Source organism: Molothrus ater, chromosome 24, assembly GCF_012460135.2.
Source record: "Molothrus ater isolate BHLD 08-10-18 breed brown headed cowbird chromosome 24, BPBGC_Mater_1.1, whole genome shotgun sequence".
NCBI classification, from domain to species: domain Eukaryota; kingdom Metazoa; phylum Chordata; class Aves; order Passeriformes; family Icteridae; genus Molothrus; species Molothrus ater.
This window is the reverse complement of record NC_050501.2, coordinates 5,235,463-5,256,588: the sequence shown is the minus strand read 5'-3', so window position 1 is coordinate 5,256,588 and position 21,126 is coordinate 5,235,463. Positions and strand designations below refer to the sequence as shown.

The 21,126-nt window shown below is 62.8% G+C and overlaps 1 protein-coding gene across 7 annotated transcripts in view; it reads left to right on the top strand.

Annotated features, from left to right (window-relative positions):
• Nucleotides 1-416: 416 nt before the first annotated feature.
• The window catches only part of ADGRB2 (adhesion G protein-coupled receptor B2), a 36,834-nt gene continuing 16,124 nt past the window's right edge, over nucleotides 417-21,126 (top strand). For 3 of the 7 annotated variants that reach the window (XM_036396944.2, XM_036396945.2, XM_036396949.2), the window contains exons 1-5: nucleotides 417-517; nucleotides 7,678-8,479; nucleotides 14,588-14,671; nucleotides 16,458-16,622; nucleotides 20,218-20,385. In XM_036396944.2, coding sequence (XP_036252837.1) covers nucleotides 7,693-8,479; nucleotides 14,588-14,671; nucleotides 16,458-16,622; nucleotides 20,218-20,385 — 1,204 coding nt within the window. In that variant the 5' untranslated portion in view covers nucleotides 417-517; nucleotides 7,678-7,692. Of the gene's footprint in view, nucleotides 518-2,287; nucleotides 3,427-4,357; nucleotides 5,622-7,677; nucleotides 8,480-14,587; nucleotides 14,672-16,457; nucleotides 16,623-20,217; nucleotides 20,386-21,126 lie in introns of those variants that run through there. The other 4 variants (XM_036396947.2, XM_036396946.2, XM_036396948.2 and 1 more) reach the window with 3 other exon arrangements.

Here is a 21,126-nt window from a genome sequence, read left to right as displayed (position 1 = left end):
TGCCCGGTGCTGTCACACACCCGGTGCCCGGTGCTGTCACACACCCAATGCCCGGTGCTGTCACACACCCGGTGCCCGGTGCTGTCACACACCCGGTGCGCGGTGCTGTCACACACCCGGTGCCCGGTGCTGTCACACACCCGGTGCCCGGTGCTGTCACACACCGCCCCGCGCCCGGCGCATGCAGCAAGTGCCCGAGCGGCGCGCGCCGCCGCCGCCCCCGCGCCCCCCGCTCCCCCAGCCCCCCCCCTCTCCCTTCCCCTCCCCACCGCATCCGCCGCCGCCGCCGCCGCCACCGGGGCCCGGCGCGCTGCGCGCCCGCTCCCGGCCCCGCTCCCGGCCCCGCGCCCGCTCCCGGCCCCGCGCGCTGCCGCCGCCGCCGCCGCCGCGCTCCCCCGGGCGCGCCCGGGCACCGGCAGCCACCGCCGCCACCGCCGCCGCCGCCGCCGCTCGGGGATGGCCAGCCCGCTGCTCGCCGCGCCGCGCCGGGGCTACACGCGCTGCTAACGGAGCGCAGGTAAGGGCGGCCACAACCCGATATCTCCCCCCTCTCCGGTGAACCGGCACCCCCCCGTTATCTGTGAACCCCCCCCCCCCCCCCGCCCTCCACCTCTTCCCCGGTGCGGCGGCTCCGCTCCCCCCCCGGCGCGGCGCAGCGGGGGCGGCAGCTCGCCGGCGATGCGGGCTGCGGCGGCCGGTGCTGCCGCTTGGCAGAGCCCCGGTTCCACCGGGGGGATCCCCCCCCCAGGCTCTCACCCCAACCGCGGCCAACTTTGCTGCCCCGGCGGCGGCGGCGGCGGGGCTGCGGGAACGGGAGTTGCGGCCGCGCCGCGACACCGCGGGTGCCCCGTGCCCGGTGCTCGGCGCGGGCAGCGGCATCCCCGAGGCGGCCCCGGCCCTGCCGGGAAGTTGCGCGGGGCTGCGGCGGCGCGGAGGGCTCGGCACCGGGGCTGGCTGAGAGCCGCGGCGTGCCCGGAGCTGCCGCTCCTTCCCTCGGGGCGCCGCTCCCCCGCTCTCCCGGCGCTGCGATCTCCTCCTCCCGCTCTGCCGGTCCCCCCTACCCGGTGGTTCCCGCTTCTTCCCCCCTCTGCCGCTTCTCCCCTCGGCTCCGCCGGTTCCCCGGGGACCCCCGTGCCCCCCTCCAGGCTCCGTTTCCTCCCGCGGGGTGCCGGTTCCTCCCGTTAGAACAGTGCCCGGCTCCGACAGCCCCACGGCGGAGGGGCTGCGCGCGTGTCCGCGGGCACACGTGTGTTCCCGGGCACACGTGTGGCACCGCGGTGCGTGTTACACAGCAAGCAAGGCCACGGGTGGGTGCAGGGCTCCCTGCTGGCATCCCCGCTGTGGGCACACGCGTGGATTGTGCCAGCCTGGCCAGCGTGGGTGCTCGGGGGGCTTTGGTCACCCCGCGTTGTCGCCCCTCGGGCAGGGCCCCGGGGGCTGCGTGGGCGAACCCCGGCCGTGGGTGGGTGGGTGGGTTGTGGGTGGGTTCTCAGCCCTCCCCTGCGTGCCGAGGCTTTGTTCGGTGCCAGCGTGGGGCGGCTGCCGTGCCACGGCACCCGGGGCCCGTGGGCGTGCGGGAGGGCACACGTGGGCACCCGGCGTGTGCCACCGCGGGCACGTGCGGCACGCAGGTGGCAGCCGGGGCTCGGGGGGAGCCGGGGGAAACCTGCGAGCCCTGCGAGCGGTGGCACGGAGCGGTGCCAGGTGCGCCTCCCGCGTGTGCCCGCGCCGGTCACTTGTTGAGGACGGGGGAGGTTTTTGCGCAGCCGGCGCGGGGGGGACTGGCGGCAGCGCGGCGTGTGAACAACCCTTCCCTTTTCTAGGTCATGTCACTGCTGGCTGTGCCGGCTGCCGCCTGGCAGCCGGGGCCGCCGGTGACGAGGGGAGGCGGCCCCGGGGCGGCCGGGCTGTGGCGGAGCGCCCGGCCGGGGGTTCGGTGCGGGGCGCACGTGGAGCCGGTGGCACGGGGCTGGCTCTGAGCTGCGCCGCTGGGACGATTCCCAGGGCTTGGGGACAGCTCTGTCCCTCCTTTGAAGGCCGTGGCTGAGCTGAGGGGGGTCGTGGGGACCCACCCGGCTCCGTGGGCTCACACGGGGAGGAGCGGGGTGGCGCAGCTGTTGTCACTGTCACCGTCACCGTCACCTGGCTGCTCTCCAGCCGCCCTCGGCAGGGAGGGTCTGCTCCCCGCTCCCAGCAGGGCTCCTTGGTGATGGCACGGTGGTGGCAGTGGATGTGGAGCTGGCCGTGTGGCAGTGCCAGCCCTGCTGTGCCAGAGCACGGAGCCTGGCAGCAGCTCCTCTCCCAGGCCTGCCCAGTTGCCTGTCAGGCCTTGTCACCGGCCCCAGCTTTGATCCAAGGAGCCAGGATCCTACAAATTTGGGCTGTGCTGGAGAGAAAACGGACGCGGAGCGGGCACAGCGGGATCTCACTCTCCAGCTGGGAGCCGCGTGGCACAGGGGCTCCAGAGCTGGCTGGGACACGCTGCCAGCTCTTCCCAGCTCCTTCTGGTTCTTCTCCACACCTCCAAGGACCTTTGGCAGTGGAATTTTCTCCCTGGAGTCGCTCCCTGCCATGCTGGAGATGGCACTGGGGGAGAGCTCTGCCCTGACACCGAGCTCACCGCTGTGGGATGAGATGGGATTTCCACCAGCCAGGGTGCCCCCATTGCTGCCACATCCCCACATCCCACGGGGATCTTCAGATGGGATGGGAGCTGCAGGATGGATTCCCCATTTCCTGGAGGAAGATGATGCTCCAGCCTTGCTCCAGCCCTGCGCTGCTGTGATGCCTCCACGCTTCTCCATGGGAATTTGGACTGAGGCCCTGCAAACTCATTTCCTACCACGGGCCCGTCCTCTAATGGGGACGGGGTTGGCTCAGGGCCACCTGGCTCGGTTGCCAAATGTCAGAAGCTCTACAGCTCCTCGCTGCTCACGAGGGCCATCGTGTCCCCCCTGTGCTGCTCCTGTCTGTTCCTTCTTGATGTCCTCCAAGAGCAGGATGGAGCCAGGCCCCTTCTCTCCCTGGAGCACCTCGGAGGCTCACGGTGGGGCTGGATCTCATGAGATGATGGGTACAAATACAAAATCCCCTTCTGAGGTGAGAACAGATCCTGCTGCCAGCACTGGAACTCTGAACCCCTCTTTGGAGCCTTCCCGGGTCTCCCAGCCCTCCGGAATGGAGCTGATGGAAAAGGGGGACTCACATCCCAAAGATGTGCAAGAAACTCCTTGGAAGAGGCTGTGGGAGCACCGTGGTTGCTGCAGCTGAGGGGGGGCTGTGACTCCAGGGACCCCCCAAGCCGTGCAGGGCCGGGGGGGAGGCAGCACACGCCGTTCCCTGGCTGAGCAAATCCCCAATCCCGGCAGAGATTCCTCTGTGCTGTCTCCCGGCCTTGCTTTTTGGAGTGGAGTTTTACCAACAGCAGTTAAGTAAAATAAATAAAGGGGCCTGTGCCTGCCAGTGCTCGCGAGGCCGCGCCAGGGATTGGCAGAGCGGCACCATTAATTACAGCTCGGCACCGCTGCCAGCCTGCCGGCTCCAGGAGGGGCCGTGGCAGCACGCCGGGGAGCCAGAGGGACAAGGGAGACGTGGAATCATGGAAGGGAGGGGAAACGTGCTCCTGGATGCTGAGGGAATTGTGCCAGAGAGGGTGGAAGCAGCTGGGAGATCGCTGAGCCCCGCTGGGTGTCTGTGTGTGCACATGCTTGCACACGCGTGTGCCGAGCAGGGATCCGTGTTTTCGGGGGGATTGCAGGGGAGCTTTTCCCGGGAGTGGTGCTGGTGTGTTGGTGGAGGGGCTGGGAAGGCTCAGGACACCCCATGGAGATGCTTTGGGGCAGCTTTGGAGTCCCCGGATGCCTTTGAATGCCGGGGGTTGGAGGGCGCTGGGAATTTGTGGTGCTGCCTTTGTCACTGTCACCTCTGGAGGGGCAGGGATGGCATCCCATGGGATGGAGCCCCACTGCCGGAGAGGGTGGAAGCAGCTGGGAGATCCCTGTCCCCGCTGGGTGTCTGTGTGTGCACACGGGTGTGCAAGCCTGTGCCGAGCAGGGATCCGCGTTTTCCGGCTGGAGGATGGGATTGCAGAGGAGTTTTCCCCAGAAATGGTGCTGGTGTGTTGGTGGAGGGGCTGGGAAGGCTCAGGACACCCCGTGGAGGTGTTTTGGGGCAGCTTTGGAGTCCCTGGATGCCTTTGAACGGCCAGGGAAGATCCCCGGGGATTGGAAGGTGCTGGGAATTGGGAAGAGCCTGGGGATGGGAGGGTGGTGGGAATTTGTGGTGCTGCCTTTGTCACTGTCACCTCTGGGTGGGCAGGGATGGCATCGCATGGGATGGAGCCCCACAGCTCTGCTGTGCCTGTTCCTTTTGTCAGGGAAGAGAGGCTGTTCCCTGCTGGATCAACCACCCAGGATGCCCCAGCCCTTCCTCACTTTTTATTCCTTTATCCTAAGCCATGCTCACGTTAGGAATTTTCCTGCATCAGGTCCCTGTTTTTTTCCCATGGATTTTATATTTTCTACAGCCTGTTAAAAGAACGGTTGGGTTAAAAACCACATCCCTCCACCCCCAAATCTCCTTTGCTCTGCCATTAATCGTTTCTCAGATTATTGATGCCGAGGGCTTTGGTGCTGCCCATTTATCACTTTTTTGCGGACTGGTCGGTTGTCCTTGGCTTTTCCTGATCACCATCTGAGCTCCTGCCGTGCCGGGATGATGGAGCTGGACGGGGATCCAGCCAAAATCCAGGCAAAACATCCTCAGGGAAACAACCTGTGTGTGCGTGGGGAGCAGTGCCGTGCCGTGGCCGGGGAGAGCCGAGCCGCGGTCGGATCCTGCTTTTCCCGGAGCGATATTCCAGCAGGGATGCAGAGAAACCTCGCTAAGAGCACGGGGGAGCCCGGGCTGTCGCTTCCTCCCGCCCGGCCGCTTTCCCAGCTCTGTGATGGCTCTTTAAAAGCTTTAATTAAAGCTTTAAACCCACCCCCTTCCCTGCGCCCGGGCGGGAACAAAGGCAGATGGAAGGGGCTGGAGCTGGCGCCTGCGGCGGGCGAGCGTGCCAGGCTGTGCCCGCCGTGCTCCGGGTGACATCGCTGTCCCCAGGGAGCACCAGCCGCCCCCGGCGGGGCGCAGGGTGGCCGCCAGCTGCCCCCAGGGACCCGGGTGGTTCATCCCGCCCGGAGCGAGGAGGTTCTGGGGGCAGCGGGGGTGATGCCAGCGCGGCCGTGCCCTGGCACCGCGGCCGGGCTGGGCTCCCCCGAGCCGGGGAGCGCAGACGGTGACGCTGCAGGGCGCCAGGTCCCCGCCGAGCTGATGGCCGGGGCTGATGGTGACCCCTGGGCAGCTCCAGCCGGGTGACTCCGCGGCACAGATGTTAAAAACCTCCTCGGCCCCCTCGCAGATCAGTGAAATATTTTCACTGCAGCAGCAGCAGCAGCAGCGGCGGCGGCGGCGGAGGAGGCTCGGGCGCTGCAGGGAGCGGGGCCGGTGCCCAGCGAGCTCCGGCAGCTCCGGCTCAGCCCCGACAGTGGCTCCGTTCAGGCAGCCGCAGCGCGGAGGTTTTGGGGCTGGGAGGAAGCTCCTGATATCCCAGAACAGCTGGATCATGCGTGCCTGGAGAGGTGAGGCGTGGGCTGTGTCCATCCCCGAGCCTTCCAGCGGGCGGGATGGGTGGAGGATGCATGGATGGAGGGATGGATGGATGGATGGATGGATGGATGGATGGATGGATGGATGGATGGATGGATGGATGGATGGATGGATGGTGCTGCCGGAGCGCCGCTGCTGCTGGCCGAGGGAAGCAAGCACCATCTTGTGTCCCTGCCAGGCTGCGGGAGCCCCAGGAGCTCGCTGCAGAGCAGCAGCGTGTCCCTGCCTGACCTCCTCCTCCTCTCCCTCCTCCTCCTCCTCCTCCTCCTCCTCCTCCCTCCCCCCACTCCCGGCTCTCCCGGAGCAGCCGAGGGGGCCGCGACTCTCGGGGGGACCCCAGCTCCTCGGTGGCCGCTCGAGTAGCACCGGTGGGGGATGCCCCGCTCCGGCTGCAGTTGGAATTCGGGGCTTTTGGGTCTCTCCTGTTGCATTTCCTGGGGGCTCTGGCTGGAGACCAGAGGAACCAGAGGGTTTTACTCCGGGAAAGTGGGGTTTTCTTTCACCCCAGATCGCCCTGCTGGCATCGGGGGGATCCAGCCCGGTCTGCTCCTGCTGGATCCCTCCCAGCGCCTCTCCCCCGTGGCCTGGAGGGGGGAACGCCAGCCCCGAGCCCTCCCCTCGGTGCTGCAGGAGCCAGCGCCAGCCTGTTGCATGAGAATCGGGATATTTTTAGCTCTCTAATGTCCCCGGACTGGCTCCAGCGCAGGCTCGGCCAAGTGTCCCTCCCGATGAGCCGGGGGATGCCCCAGAACCAGCACCTCTGCGAGGGATGGCTCGGGAGCAGGATTTGGTGTTTGAGGGTGATTCAGGAGCAGGACTTGGTGTTTGAGGGTGTTTTGGAGCAGGATTTGGTGTTTGAGGAGCAGGATTTGGTGTTTGAGGGTGTTTTGGGAGCAGGATTTGGTGTTAGAGAGCAGTTTGGGAGTAGGATTTGCTGTTTGAGGGTGACTCAGGAGCAGGACTTGGTGTTTGAGGTTGTTTAAGGAGCAGGTATTTGGTGTTTGAGGGCGGTTTTGGAGCAGGATTTGCTGTTTGAGGGCAGTTTTAGAGCAGGATTTGGTGTTTGAGGGCAGTTTTGGAGCAGGATTTGCTGTTTGGGAGTGGTTTTGGAGCAGGATTTGCTGTTTGAGGGTGAGGAAGAGCATCCCCCGTGCTGTGCCAACGCTCGGCATCCCCAGCACACGGCTGGGCGGAGACCTCAGCGATTTTGGAATCAACCTCAGCCATGGCATCTGGCCCTGTGGCCACCTCCTGGATGTCCCCTGATGTCCCCAGGGCTGTCCCTTTGCCACCGCTGCCCTGGGCACGGGCTGAGTGATGCTGACACGTGCGCGGCAGCCTTGGCCTCTGTAGAGCCGTGCTCCGGGCTCACTTAATAAGGCCACGGCGTGCATTATTTTATTAATGAGGTATTAAAAAGCTGTTCATGGCCACGCTCTGCATTCCCAGAGAGGCATCCAAGAAATCTGTACTGAGCAGTGGCTGCTCACGCTGTGCTTGGTTCTTAGGACAGCTGTGGGGACACCACGCTGCTGGCGTGTCACCGTGCACCCCCAGCACGTCACCCTGAGCTGCCAGCCTGTTCCCACCGTGCTCCAGGGCACCAGGATGAGCTCCAAGGGCTTTTGTAGCCCTGTCTGAAGTTGTTTGGTGGCTCCATGCCCAGGCTGTGCTTGGCCAGGGGTGAGCTGAGGGTGGGAAGGTCATTGCAGGGGGACCTGCAGGGCCGGGACTCTGCTCTGGTGGTTTTGGGGTGAAATCCTCGCTCTGTGCTGCGCTGTTCCCAGCCTGGGCACTCATTGGCACAGCAAGGAGTCCCCTGTAACCCTGCAAGGTGGCAGATGGGGACAGGGACCAGGAGGGGACAGGGACCAGGTGGGGACATGAATCAGGAGGGGACAGGGGGTGACCGGGGTGCTGCTCGCACACCGGCGGGGCTCAGGGCAGGGCACTGACCCCCAGCCCAGCTCCACAGCGGCCAAACCTCCGGGTAAGCCTCTGTCCGTGTGTCCATCTGTCTGTCTGCAGGGCAAATGCCATAGGATGACCGCTGCTGGTCCCCTCTTACTGGCTGTGATTTCGTCTGTCCTGTGGCTCACGCGGGGCTTCGACCCGGCTCCCAGCGCCTGCTCCGCCCTGGCCTCCGGCGTCCTCTACGGCTCCTTCTCCCTCAAGGACCTGTTCCCCACCATCTCCTCGGGCTGCTCCTGGACCCTGGAGAACCCCGACCCCACCAAGTACTCGCTCTACCTCCGCTTCAACCGGGAGGAGCAGGTCTGCACCCACTTCTCGCCCATGGTGCTGCCGCTCGACCACTACCTGGCCAACTACACCTGCGACCCCCGGGGCGAGGCCAGCCCCGCGCCCACCCCCCAGCACCCGGAGCAGCAACAGGAGGAGGACGAGGAGGACGAGGAAGCCGAGCTGGAGCTGTGCGAGGGCACAGGACCATTCACTTTCCTGCACTTCGACAAGAACTTCGTGCAGCTGTGCCTGGCGGCCGAGCCCGAGGCGGCCCCGCGGCTGCTGGAGCCGCAGGCGCTGGAGTTCCGCTTCGTGGAGGTGCTGCTCATCAACAACAACAACTCCAGCCAGTTCACCTGCAGCGTGCTGTGCCGCTGGCTCGAGGAGTGCCTGCAGGCTCCCGGCGCCCGCCGCTGCGGCTTCACCCACGCCGGCTGCAGCTGCCAGGCCGAGAGCCCCCCGGCCCCCCGGCGCAACGGCACCCGGCCCCCCACGCCCACCCCGCTGCCCGCCGCGCCCGACTGCTGCCCCACCGAGCTGCACCCTGCCAGTGCCAACGAGCTCGAGCTGCCCGAGGTGCCACACGGTGAGCGGGGAGCGGGGATGGGCCCCCGGTGCGGTGATGGGGGTCTCTGGGTGATGCTCGTGCTGGTGGGATGGGTGGGCTCTGCCCGTGCGGGGTCCACGGGGAATGGGGAGGGTGGGAGTTGTGCAGGGGGTGGATCCGGCTTGTGTGAGCTCTGTGGGGCTGGAATGTGCCAGATGGGGACTGGGAATGGGGCAGGGAATGGTGAAATGGGTGGATCCTGGGGCTGGAGGTGCCAGCTGGGAATTGGGAATGGGGCAGGGGATCTGTGCAATGGATGGATCCTGGGGCGGGAGGTGCCAGTGGGGCACTGGGAATGGTGAAATGGATGGATCCTGGGGCGGGAGGTGCCAGTGGGGCACTGGGAATGGTGAAATGGATGGATCCTGGGGCTGGAGGTGCCAGTGTGGCACTGGGAATGGTGAAATGGATGGATCCTGGGGCTGGAGGTGCCAGTGGGGCACTGGGAATGGTGAAATGGATGGATCCTGGGGCAGAGGTGCCAGTGGGGCACTGGGAATGGGGCAGGGAATCTGTGCAATGGATGGATCCCACCCATGCACACTTCTGGGGTAAGATTGCTGCCAGCTGGATGGCATGGAGCAGGGAAATCATGCCATGGGTGAATCCTTCCCATGCACACTCCGTAGGGCTGGAAGGCGCAACTGGGCGCTCTGCATGGAGCAGGAAAACTGGTGCACGGAGCAGGGAATCCATGGGATGGGTGAATCCTCCTTGAGCACACTCCTTGGGGCAGGAGGGAGCTGTGCATGGAGCAGGGAACCCATGGGATGGATGCATCTTCTCCGAGCCTACTCCCATGGCAGGATGGTGCCAATTGGGCACTGGGCATGGAGCAGGGAACCCATGGGATGGGTGAATCCTGCCTGAGCACGCTCCTTAGGGCAGGAGGGAGCTGTGCATGGAGCAGGGAACCCATGGGATGGGTGAATCCTGCCTCAGCATGCACCCTTAGGGCTGGAAGTTTCCAGTGGGACGCTGAGCATGGAGCAGGGAGTCCCTGCATGGAGCAGGGAGTCCATATGGAGTTCAAATCCGTGGAGCTGCAGCTTGCTCTGCCCTTGCCACGGCCCAGCCATCGCTGGGAACGCCACGGTGACCCCACCACTGCCAGGGCTGGTGCCACGGCTGCTCTGGCACGTCCCACACGGCTCCCTGGCCTCCCTGGCATGGGGCAGGAGCAGGAGCCAACTCGCTCTGCCCCGCTGGAGACGTGGAAAACAATTTGCAGGTAAAATGACCCTTTGCCGTGGCAAATTACCCTTGACTGCTGCAGCCCGGGCGCTTGTTATTCCAGGCAGGGTGTCACGGCCGGGCTATTAACCAGGCGGAATGAGGCCATTTGCTCGTTCCGGGATTGTGGGAACGGCTGAGGATAAAGGAGTCGGCCCCGGGATCCGCCTGGCCCTGGGGTGTGAACGTGTTCACAGGTTGAGGGAAGAGATGAGGATCTGACTCCATGTTTCAGAAGGCTTGATTTATTATTTGATGATATATATTATGTTAAAACTATAATAAAAGAATAGAAGAAAGGATTTCATCAGAAAGCAAGCTAAAAATAGAATAAGTAAGAATGATAACAAAAGTTCTGTCTCGGACTCTCTGTCCGAGCCAGCTGGGCTGTGATTGGCCATTAATTAGAAACAACCACATGAGCCCAATCCCAGCTGCACCTGTTGCATTCCACAGCAGCAGATAACCATTGGTTACATTTTGTTCCTGAGGCCTCTCAGCTTCTCAGGAGGAAAAATCCTGAAAAACAAAGATTTTTCATAAAAGATGCCTGCGACACTGGGGTTCTGCCCGTGCCTGCGGTGCCGAGCCCGGCGAGGCGATGAGGGGATTTTGGGACACATCTGGCCAGATGTTTTCCCTTCAGCAGCCTCAGGGTGATGTGTGGGCAGGAGCAATCCCCGGCTGGGCTGTGCGGGGTCTTTATCCGGCAGATTAGGTGGCGGGGCCGGGGGTGGGTGTAGAGATAATTTCATTGGGCTTTAGCATTTATTTCAGGAGCTAAATGTCATTACGGGCAGATCCCCCACTAAATCCCCGGTCCCTTACAGCTGCAGGGCTCTAAATCGCCTCATCCCGAGGGGAGCTGCTTGAGCTGGTTTCATTTTTCATTTTATGGGGTTTTTTTCCTGTTTTGTTTTATTTTCCCCCCTTTAAAAGCCACTCCCCGTGGGTGATTAAGAGCTCAGAGCCGGGGTCAGGTGCCAGCCCCAAGGTCAGCCTGGCTGACCCTGTGCCCGAGGGGTGACACCGGCGGTGGCTGGGGCTGCCTGTGGAGAAGGGAGATCAGGATGGGATTGGGAATTGGGATCCGTGATGGAGAAGGAGGATCCAGGATGGGATTGGGATTTAGGATCCAGGATGGGATTGGGAACTGGGATGCAGGATGGGATGGAGAAGGGGGATGCAGGATGGGATTGAGAATTGGGATTCACGATTGGATTGAGAATTGGGATTAAGGATGGGATTGAGAATTGGGATTCAGGATGGGATTGAGAATTGGGATGCAGGATGGGATTGAGAATTGGGATGCAGGATGGGATGGAGAAGGGGGATGCAGAACTGGGTGGAATAGTGGGATTCAGGATGGGATTGAGAATCGTGATCCAGGATGAGATTGAGAATTGTGATCCAGAATGGGATTGAGAATTGTAATCCAGGATGGGATTGGGAACTGGGATGCAGGATAGGATGGAGAAGGGGGATCCAGAATGGGATTGAGAACCGGGATCCAGGATGGGATGGAGAATTGGGATGCAGGATGGGATGGAGGAGGATCCAGGATGGGATGGAGAATTGGGATGCTCCTTCAGGGGACCCAGCACATCCCCAGGGGTGGCTCGGTGGGGTTGTTTCCCCCGCGCCTGGCACAGGGCGCTGGCCCTGGGGGTCCCTGCAGAGCTGGCAGGGCTCAGTGCCACATTCCGCCTCTCTGGCTGCCACGGCCGCAAACTCCGGCTCCTTCTCCAAATTACATTTGACATTCAATTAAAGGCCGGAGCACCCGGAGGCTCAGTGTTATTGCAGTGCCAGAGCCACGGGGGTGACGCGCTGCCACGGCCGCCCCTCGTGCCACGCCGCTGCCACCGTCCCCGCCGGGTGTCACCGCGCCGAGCCACATCACAGAGCACCCTTCATGCGGCTGGGGAGGGCCCCAGCTCCCACCTGGCCTCCCCCCAGCCCCCGGGGGTGGAGAATGGTCCCCTTTGAGGGGGATGGATGGTGGCACGCAGGGCCGGGGGGCTGAATGGCGCCTGTGAGCCGAGGCTTGGCGGGCGCCCAGCGCTGATCTCAGCGGCTCCTCCGCCGCAGCGACGTGGGGCTGGCGCCCGCCCAGAGCCTCCCCACAGCCCTGACCCCGGGGTCCCTGGTGCCCACGTCATCCCCGCTCCCCCAGGGGGTTCAGGGATGAGGTCGGAGCTACGTGGGTGAGCTGGAGGTTTGTGGGGTGACTTTGGGTGTGTTGGATGCCCTGACTCCAAGGTCCCCGGTGCCCGCGTCATCCCCACTCTGCCAGGGGGGTTCAGGATGAGGTTGGAGCCACGTGGGTGGGCTGGAGGTTTGTGGGGTGACTTTGGGTGTGTTGGATGCCCTGACCCCGGGGTCCCTGGTGTCACCCCCACTCTGCCAGGGGGGTTCAGGATGAGGTTGGAGATACGTGGGCAGGTTGGAGTTTTGTGGGGTGATTTTGGGTGGGTTTCACACCCTGACCCTGGGGTCCCCAGTGCCCACGTCATCCCCACTCCCCCAGGGGATTCAGGGATGAGGTTGGAGCCACGTGGGTGAGCTGGAGGTTTGTGGGGTGACTTTGGGTGTGTTCAATGCCCTGACCCCGAGGTCCCCGGTGCCCGCGTCATCCCCACTCTGCCAGGGGGGTTCAGGGATTCAGGGATGAGGTTGGAGCCAGGTGGGTGAGCTGGAGGTTTGTGGGGTGACTTTGGGTGTGTTCGATGCCCTGACCCCGAGGTCCCCGGTGCCCGCGTCATCCCTACTCCCCCAGGGGATTCAGGGCTTATGTTCAGCTCCCACCCTGCTAACCCCTTGCTGAGGGATACAAGACCTTTGGTTCCAGCCCTTCTGCCCCAGACCAGGTGTCCCCTGTCTCTGTTCCCCTCTGGGCACCTTGGTCCCGTTCCTTTTATGATACAAATCCACGCTGTATCGAGTCCCATGCTTTTAAAAGGCCCTGGGGTGCTGTGAGCTTTCAGAGCCATTGGGGATCCCTGGGGTATCCCTGGGGCTGTGGGGAGGGACAGTGACAGGCTGGCAGTGCCCTACCAGCACCGTGGTGACAATCAGAGATCTGTTGCTCAGCGAGTCCGTGACGTTGGGCCCTCGTCCTTTGGAGATTTCTGTGATGTTCAAACCATCAGAAGGGCTCCATGCTCCAACCTGAGAGGAAGCAAAGCAACAGAGTGAACCCCCCCATCTCCAATTCCTCAATCCCTTCCTGCATTCCTTAATCCCTGCCTTACATTCCTCACTTGCTCCCACGTGGGTGGGTTGGAGTTTTGTGGGGTGGCTTTGGGTGTGTTCGACCCTGCTGCTCCACGATCCAGGTGGTGTGACCCCTCTGAAGACCCCCAAAGGTGTGACCCCCCTCTTTTTGTTGTGTCGAGGCCAAGCAGCTCCAATTTTGGGTTTCCCCCACCCCGAACCCATCCCTGCTCAGAAACCAACCCCCAGTGAGGTGCTGCTGGGACAAGGACACAGCCAGCCTGGAAATTCACCTTGAGGTCCCCAAAAAACACCCCCGATGTCCCCAAAATCCCCTCCCATCCTTGTCCCCACCAGCTGTGCTGTGGTGGGGTGCTGGGGGGACCCCAGGGCAGGGTGGGGTGTGGTGTTGGGGTTGGCTGCAGCCTCCTGGTGGTGACAGGCAAGGATTTAGTGCTCTCCGAAGGAAATTGAATTTGGTGTCTCTGTCGAACACAGCCAGGGAGAACGCCCTCGTATATCCTCGGGATTTATGGCTTTCCCCAGGCTCTTGCTGTGCCGTGTGTGATTCTGCTGTGGCGCTCCCAGAGGGGGTGGCCCTGTGGGGAATTCACCGTGCTGGCCCCCACAGACTCCCCCCGGGTATCCCCTCAGGGTGCCCAGGTCCCCCTGTGCCTCCCATGCCCCCGGGAGTTCCGCAGTGGGATGTCCAAGGACAGGATCTGAGGGTGCCAGCAGGGAGCCCTGAAGGGTTACCCCGAGTTAAGGCAAAACTCAGTGAATTTGGGGCTTTTTGACAGCACAAGCAGTGCCAGAGCAGGCTGTGCTCCCTGCCTGGGGCTGGGTGTCCCTGCTCTGTGTCCCAGTGGGTGCCACCATGTGCCCAAAGCACGCTGGCAGCGCCAGGTGTCCCCATGCCACCTCCCCTGCATCCCTTGGGGACATGGCTGTGTTTGGCTGGCAGGTGCTTGTGCCATCCCTGGCTGCTCTCCTGGCTGCCACAGCAGTGGAGTGACCACAGCATTTCTGGGGGTGACATCCCTGGGGTGGCACCGATGCTGCTGTCCCTCTTGTCCCCATGGCAGGAGCAGCTGGGATGGATCCACAGGAGCTCCAGGGCCCAGATTTGGGGACAGGAGTCCCTCTGGAGGACTGGGAGGTGGCCCGGGGGTGTGGGGGAGGCTGAGGGAGGTGTCCCCCTGTGCCTGCAGCCGCGTCCCCCGCCGGGCCCCGCACATGCCAGTTAATTTCACGCCAAGTGCCCTTGATGGATCACTTGTTATTTTTGGTGAGCCGAGCCATAAATTTGTGCCACCTCGCTGCAGCGAGCTGATAAGTGGGGACAGGAGAGCGCCTCTGCTTGGCACTGTGGGGACATGGGCACCCTGCCTGCAGCAGGGACGTGGCACCCCGGGCTGGGGTCCAGCTGCCACCCCTGGGACATTTTGGGGTAGCTGTGACACATTTGGGGTGCTGGGGGTGTGCTCAGTGATGCTCCACCAGGTCTTGCTCCCAGGGGTGTCAGCATGGGGCCAGGCACCCCTGTATTCACCTGGAATGTCCTGTGCTGGCCTGTCCCCATCCCTGTCCCCATCCCTGTCCCCTGCCCACTCTCACCTGGGCATTTCTCTCTCCTAGGCAATGCAGTCGAGGAGAACCAGAAGGTGAAGACCCAGTGGCCACGGTCAGCAGATGAACCCGGGGTCTACATGGCCCAGACAGGTACCAGGAGCAGGCAGGGGGACACTGGTGACACCAGGCTCGTGCACCTGGGCAGGGGTGACAGAGATGGAGCAACTCCCTTTAGCTTCCTTCCCACGGACTGCCTTAATTTGCTCCATTTATAAATTTTTGCCTCTGCACTTTCCTCTGAGGGTTGTAAAGCAAAAGCAGGGAAAAAAAAAATCTATTAATTGTTTCGTTCAAACGTATTTATTTGGCAAATCCATCTGGGTAATTTGAACGTGCTGCTCCCCCCTCCCCGGCCTCCCTGATTTATGGTCGGAGGGCTCGGAGGCAAGCAGGGAGATGGATGGGCCCCGGCTCTGCTCCACATGCAGAATTCCCACCACACTCGGCTGCTCACGGGGTTCCTGCCCCACTGGGAGCTCCTGGGTGACCCCGGTGGTGGCCCTGTCCTGCTCCTGTGACAGGGAGCAGCCCCAGCACGTTGTCACCGCCGCGGGTGACGCGGAGCCCACGTTCTGCTTGTCTCCAGGACAAACGGTCCCCTTTGGAGCCCTCCCCCATCTATCCCTGTTTAATTTAAACGGATGGGCTCTGCTGCTGGGCTGTCCAAGAGCCTCAGAGACATCATCAACCTTAATAAGAGCCGGTTGTTGTAAATGTCAGCGTGTGACGGGGTGGGGAGAGGGAGCCGCGGAGGGCTGCCCGTGCTGCCCGTGCTGCCCATGCTGCCCACCCTGCCCATCCTGCCCTGCTCACCCTGTCTGTGCTGCCCATGCTGCCCACCCTGTCTGTGCTGCCCGTGCTGCCCACCCTGCCCTGCTCACCCTGTCTGTGCTGCCCGTGCTGCTCACCCTGTCTGTGCTGTCCGTGCTGCCCGTGCTGCCCGTGCTGCCCACCCTGCCGACCCTGCCCTGCTCACCCTGTCCGTGCTGCCCACCCTGCCCATGCTGTCCACCCTGCCCATCCTGCCCTGCTCACCCTGTCTGTGCTGCCCGTGCTGCCCACCCTGCCCGTGCTGCCCATGCTGCCCACCCTGGCCGTGCTGCCCATGCTGCCCACCCTGCCCATGCTGCCCACCCTGTCTGTGCTGTCCACTCTGCCCATGCTGCCCACCCTGCCTGTGCTGCCCATGCTGCCCACCCTGCCCATGCTGCCCATTGCCCACCCTGCCCACTCTGTCTGTGCTGCCCACTGCCCACCATGGCTGTGCTGCCCACCCTGTCCGTGCTGCCCACTGACCACTCTGCCCTGCTCATCCTGCCCGTGCTGCCCACCCACTCACCCTGTCCATGCTGTCTGTGCTGCCCACTGACCACTGTGCCCACCCTGCCCACCATGGCTGTGCTGCCCACTGCCCACCCTGCCCACCCTGCCCACGCTGCCCACCCTGCTCACCCAGCTCATCCTGTCCTTGCTGTCTGTGCTGCCCACCCTGCTCACACTGTCCATGTCGTCCGTGCTGCCCACTGCCCACTCTGTCCACCCCACTCACCCTGTCCCCGATGCCCACTGCCCACCCTGCGCTGCCCACCCTGCCTGCACTGCCATCCCCTCCCAGGACAGACCCTGTCCCTCGCACCAGCTGCCATCCCGTGCCCCAATCCCTTCCCCACCTCTCCCCCAGACCTCACCTCACTGACACCCACACCCCCTCATCCTCCCCTCTGTGCTCCTCGCTGCCGCCTCCCTGTCCCTGTCCCTGTCCCTGTCCCTGTCCCTGTCCCTGTCCGTGTCCCTGTCCCTGTCCCTGTCCCTGTCCGTGTCCCTGCTGGCATGTCCCCTGTCCCCCGCGGCCTCTCAGGCTCGCTGTCTCCCTCAGGGGACCCCGCGGCGGAGGAGTGGTCGCAGTGGAGCGTGTGCTCGCTGACGTGCGGCCAGGGCTCCCAGGTGCGGACGCGCTCCTGCGTCTCCTCTCCCTACGGGACGCTGTGCAGCGGGCTGCTCCGGGAGACCCGCACCTGCAACAACACCGCCACCTGCCCAGGTACGGGGCACAGCAGCGGGGACAGCGCGGGGACAGCGCGGGGCTGCGCTGCCGGCTCCCCGCAGGCGGGTGTGGACAGAGAGGATGCGTTGCTGGGACGTTTCTGGGGTGTCTCCGGGGTGCTGTGGTGGATGGGAAGGGTGGCTTGGCGTGGTTGTGGTGCCCAGCCTGTGCTGGGATGCTCCGAGTGCTGTTGGCATCCCTCCATCCTCTCTCGGGGAGGTGTCTGGAGTGGGTGCCTGCGCCCTGTGCCCTGTCAGGGGTGCTGCTGCCAGGGATTTACCTCGGGATCTCCTTTCCATCCTCTCTCCTGGTGAGCTGTGGGCTCCTCCTGGGTGTCCCCGAGGTTTGTGCTGGAGCCTGGGGAATTTGGAGCATTCCAAGGGGTTCCCCTTGATGTGGGGCAGGAAGGGGCTGAGCTGCTCGGTGACTCGAGCAGGATGCTGAGGATCTCCTGTCTGTCCATGGTGGTGTCCGTGTGTCTCATGTGGGACACAGGAGGGACCTCAGGGTGCCACAGGGGCAGCCACACTGCCCTGTCCTAATCTGGGGTGTTTCAAGGGGACATTTTCACCCTCGGGACATGCAGCGTCCATACCAGGGAGTGCAGCCCTGTCCTGGCACCCTGAGGATGTCAGAGCTGGATGAGGAGCATCCTTTAGGATGGTCCCTGGTGCTTTCCTGTGGATGTGAGGGGCAGACGGTGCTGGGTGCGCTGACAGGGATCAGGGTGACCCGTGTGTGTGGCTTTGGGGGGACACGCGCCGCCAGTGCCAGCACCCCACAAGGGAGGCTGGAGCATTGCTGCCAGCTCAGGGATTTGGGATAACAAATTCAGGAGCTGTGCCCGGCTGAGCGCTGGGCAGGGCACAAGGGGTCTGCTGTGCCAGGACCCCTCGGTGCCAGGGCCCCCCAGAGGCTGGAGGGGCTGCGGTGGCAAAGGGACAGCCCTGGGGACATCAGGGGACATCCAGGAGGTGGCCACAGGGCCAGATGCCATGGCTGAGGTTGATTCCAAAATCGCTGAGGTCTCCGCCCAGCCGTGTGCTGGGGATGCCGAGCGTTGGCACAGCACGGGGGATGCTCTTCCTCACCCTCAAACAGCAAATCCTGCTCTAAAACTGCCCTCAAACACCAAATCCTGCTCTAAAACCGCCCTCAAACACCAAATCCTGCTCCCAAAATGCCCTCAAACACCAAATCCTGCTCCTGAGTCACCCTCAAACATCAAATCCTGCTCCAAAACTGCCCTCAAACAGCAAATCGTGCTCCTTAAACACCATCAAACATCAAGTCCTGCTCCTGAACTTCCCTCAAACAGCAAATCCTGCTCCCAAACCACCCTCAAACAGCAAATCCTGCTCCTTAAACACCCTCAAACACCAAATCCTGCTCCCAAACCACCCTCAAACAGCAAATCGTGCTCTTTAAACACCCTCAAACAGCAAATTCTGCTATCAAACTGCCTTCAAACAGCAAATCCTGCTCCTTAAACACCCTCAAACACCAAATCCCGCTCCTTAAACACCCTCAAACAGCAAATCCTGCTCCCAAACTGCCCTCAAACAGCAACCCCCCCTGGGCTGTGCTGTGTTGCAGCTGCTGGCGCGTGGCAGGAGTGGTCCCCGTGGAGCCTGTGCTCGGTGACCTGCGGGCGCGGCGCCAGGACCAGGACGCGGCGCTGTGCGGCCCCGCGGCGCCCAGGGAAGGCCTGCGAGGGCCCCCAGCTGCAGGCCAAGCCCTGCAATATCCAGAGCTGCCCCGGTCAGTACCTCCCTCCTCTCCCCACGCTCCTTCTTCCCGCTGGGAATGCCAGGAGATGGTGCCAGCTGAGCGCCAGGGCTGCTGCTGGTGCTGGCGTGGATGGGTGGCACCGCCACGGGCTGCTGTGACACTCGGTGTCACAGCGTCCCGTCCCTGCTGGAGATCCTAGAGGAAATTTGGTGCTGTTGGCTGTGCCGGGGTCTCAGGACCCCATCATGGGCAGGGCACCACAGAGGAGGCGGCTCCTTCCCTCCCCTCTGCCGTGCCTGGCACTGGGGTGGCACAGGGACATTGTGGGGCACAGGGAGGTGACAAAGGGGGTTGGCTGAAGGGTCTGCCTGCGCACAGGTGGCAGTGCCACAGCTGTCCCTTCCTCCTGCGTGCCACGAGTGTCCGTGGTGGCGGCTGTGGGGTTTCTGTGCTGACGGGCAGGGATGCCGTGTCTCAGATATTGTTCCTGTGGGGACACCACGTGTGACGTGGGGCAGCCGGAGCAGGAGGGAACGCGGGAGCTGCTCCTGCAGCAGCTCTGACAGGGATGTGGCACCATGGCACGCAGCTTTGGCCATGGCTGTCCTGTGGAGACGCTGCTGGAGTCTTGAGCTTGGCAGGGAATGATGCCAGGGCTGCTGGATTTGGTTGGAAGTGATGCCAGGGTTTCTGGATTTGGCAGGACTTGATGACAGGGATTCTGGATTTGGTTGGACGCAATGCCAGGGATGCTGGATTTGGTAAAAAGCAATGCCAGGGATGCTGGATTTGGCCAGAAGCGATGCCAGGGATGCTGGGTGTGGTTAGAAGTGATGCCAGGGCTGCTGGGTTTGGCAGGACCAATGCCAGAGACGCTGGGTTTGGTTGGAAGCAACACCAAGGCTGCCAGAAACGCCAAGTTTGGTGCGAGCAGCACCAAGGTCCCCACCCTGAGCGTGTCCCTTGTGTCCCAGCCGGCGCAGGGGCCGGTCCCAGTGACAATCCCCCCTCCCAGCATTGCCTGGCCAGGATGAGCTGGCACATCTGTGGCTTGGACCCATTGCCCAGCGAGCCTGAGCCGGGGCCGCAGTGCAGCGGGAGCTGACACCTGTCAGAAAGCAAGGCAGCAAATAATGGATCTGACTCCACTGATATCAGAAGCAAAATTAATTGCTTTATTGTGCTATATTATTCTATACTATATCACACTGTATTACACTGAATCTGCCAAGCACTCAGCTCCACTTAACTGCCCAAAATCTCCTGATTGTCTGTGACAGTGTTCACAGGGGTCTGAGGATGAGGGAAGAGACGAGGATCTGACTCCATGTTTCAGAAGGCTTGATTTATTATTTTATGATATATATTGTATTAAAACTATACTAAAAGAATAGAAGAAAGGATTTCATCAGAAGGCTGGTTAAGAATAGAATAAGAAAGAATGATAACAAAGGCTTGTGGCTTGGACAGAGAGTCCGAGCCAGCTGGGCTGTGATTGGCCATTAATTAGAAACAACCACATGAGGCCAATCCCAGATGCACCTGTTGCATTCCACAGCAGCAGATAACCATTGGTTACATTTTGTTCCTGAGGCCTCTCAGCTTCTCAGGAGGAACAATCCTAAGGAAAGGATTTTTCATGAAAAGATGTCTGCGACAAATGTGAATCCCAGTGGGAAGCTGTGCCTCGCTTTTCTCTGTGAAGGGAAAGTGAATCCCCGCAAACATCCTGGGGAAGCTGTGCCTCGCTTTTCTCTGTGAAGGGAAAGTGAATCCCCGCAAACATCCTGGGGAAGCTGTGCCTCGCTTTTCTCTGTGAAGAGAACCGCGGCTACAGACGCCGCTCTCCTTGTCCCCGCAGTGGAAGGGCAGTGGCTGCAGTGGGGCGCCTGGAGCCGCTGCTCCGTCACCTGTGCCAACGGCACCCAGCAGCGGACGCGCAGGTGCAGCGTCTCAGCCCCCCAGGGCTGGGCCGAGTGCCGGGGGGCCCACGCCGACGCCCGGGAGTGCTCCAACCCCACCTGTCCCAGTAAGGCCCCGCGCGCTGGGGGGGGAGCGGGGAAACGGCACCGCGCACCCAGCACGGGACACGGACAGGGGAACAGGGACACGGACAGGGGAACAGGGACACGGACAGGGGACAGTCACAGGGGAACAGGGACATGGACAGGGGAACAGGGACACGGACAGGGGAACAGGGACATGGACAGGGGAGCAGGGACATGGACAGGGGAACAGGGACACGGACAGGGGACAGTCACAGGGGAACAGGGACATGGACAGGGGAACAGGGACATGGACAGGGGACAGCCACAGGGGAACAGGGACACGGACAGGGGAACAGGGACATGGACAGGGGAACAGGGACATGGACAGGGGAACAAACAGGGACATGGAAAAGGGAACAGGGACACGGACAGGGGAACAGGGACATGGACAGGGGAACAGGGACATGGACAGGGGAACAAACAGGGACATGGAAAAGGGAACAGGGACACGGACAGGGGAACAGGGACATGGAGAAGGGAACAGGGACACAGACAGGGGAACAGGGACATGGACAGGGGAACAGGGACACGGAGAAGGGAACAGGGACACAGACAGGGGAACAAACAGGGACACGGACAGGGGAACAGGGACATGGACAGGGGACAGCCACAGGGGAACAGGGACATGGACAGGGGACACAGACAGGGGAACAGGGACATGGACAGGGGACAGTCACAGGGGAACAGGGACACGGAGAGGAGGACAGGGGCAGGGGACGGCA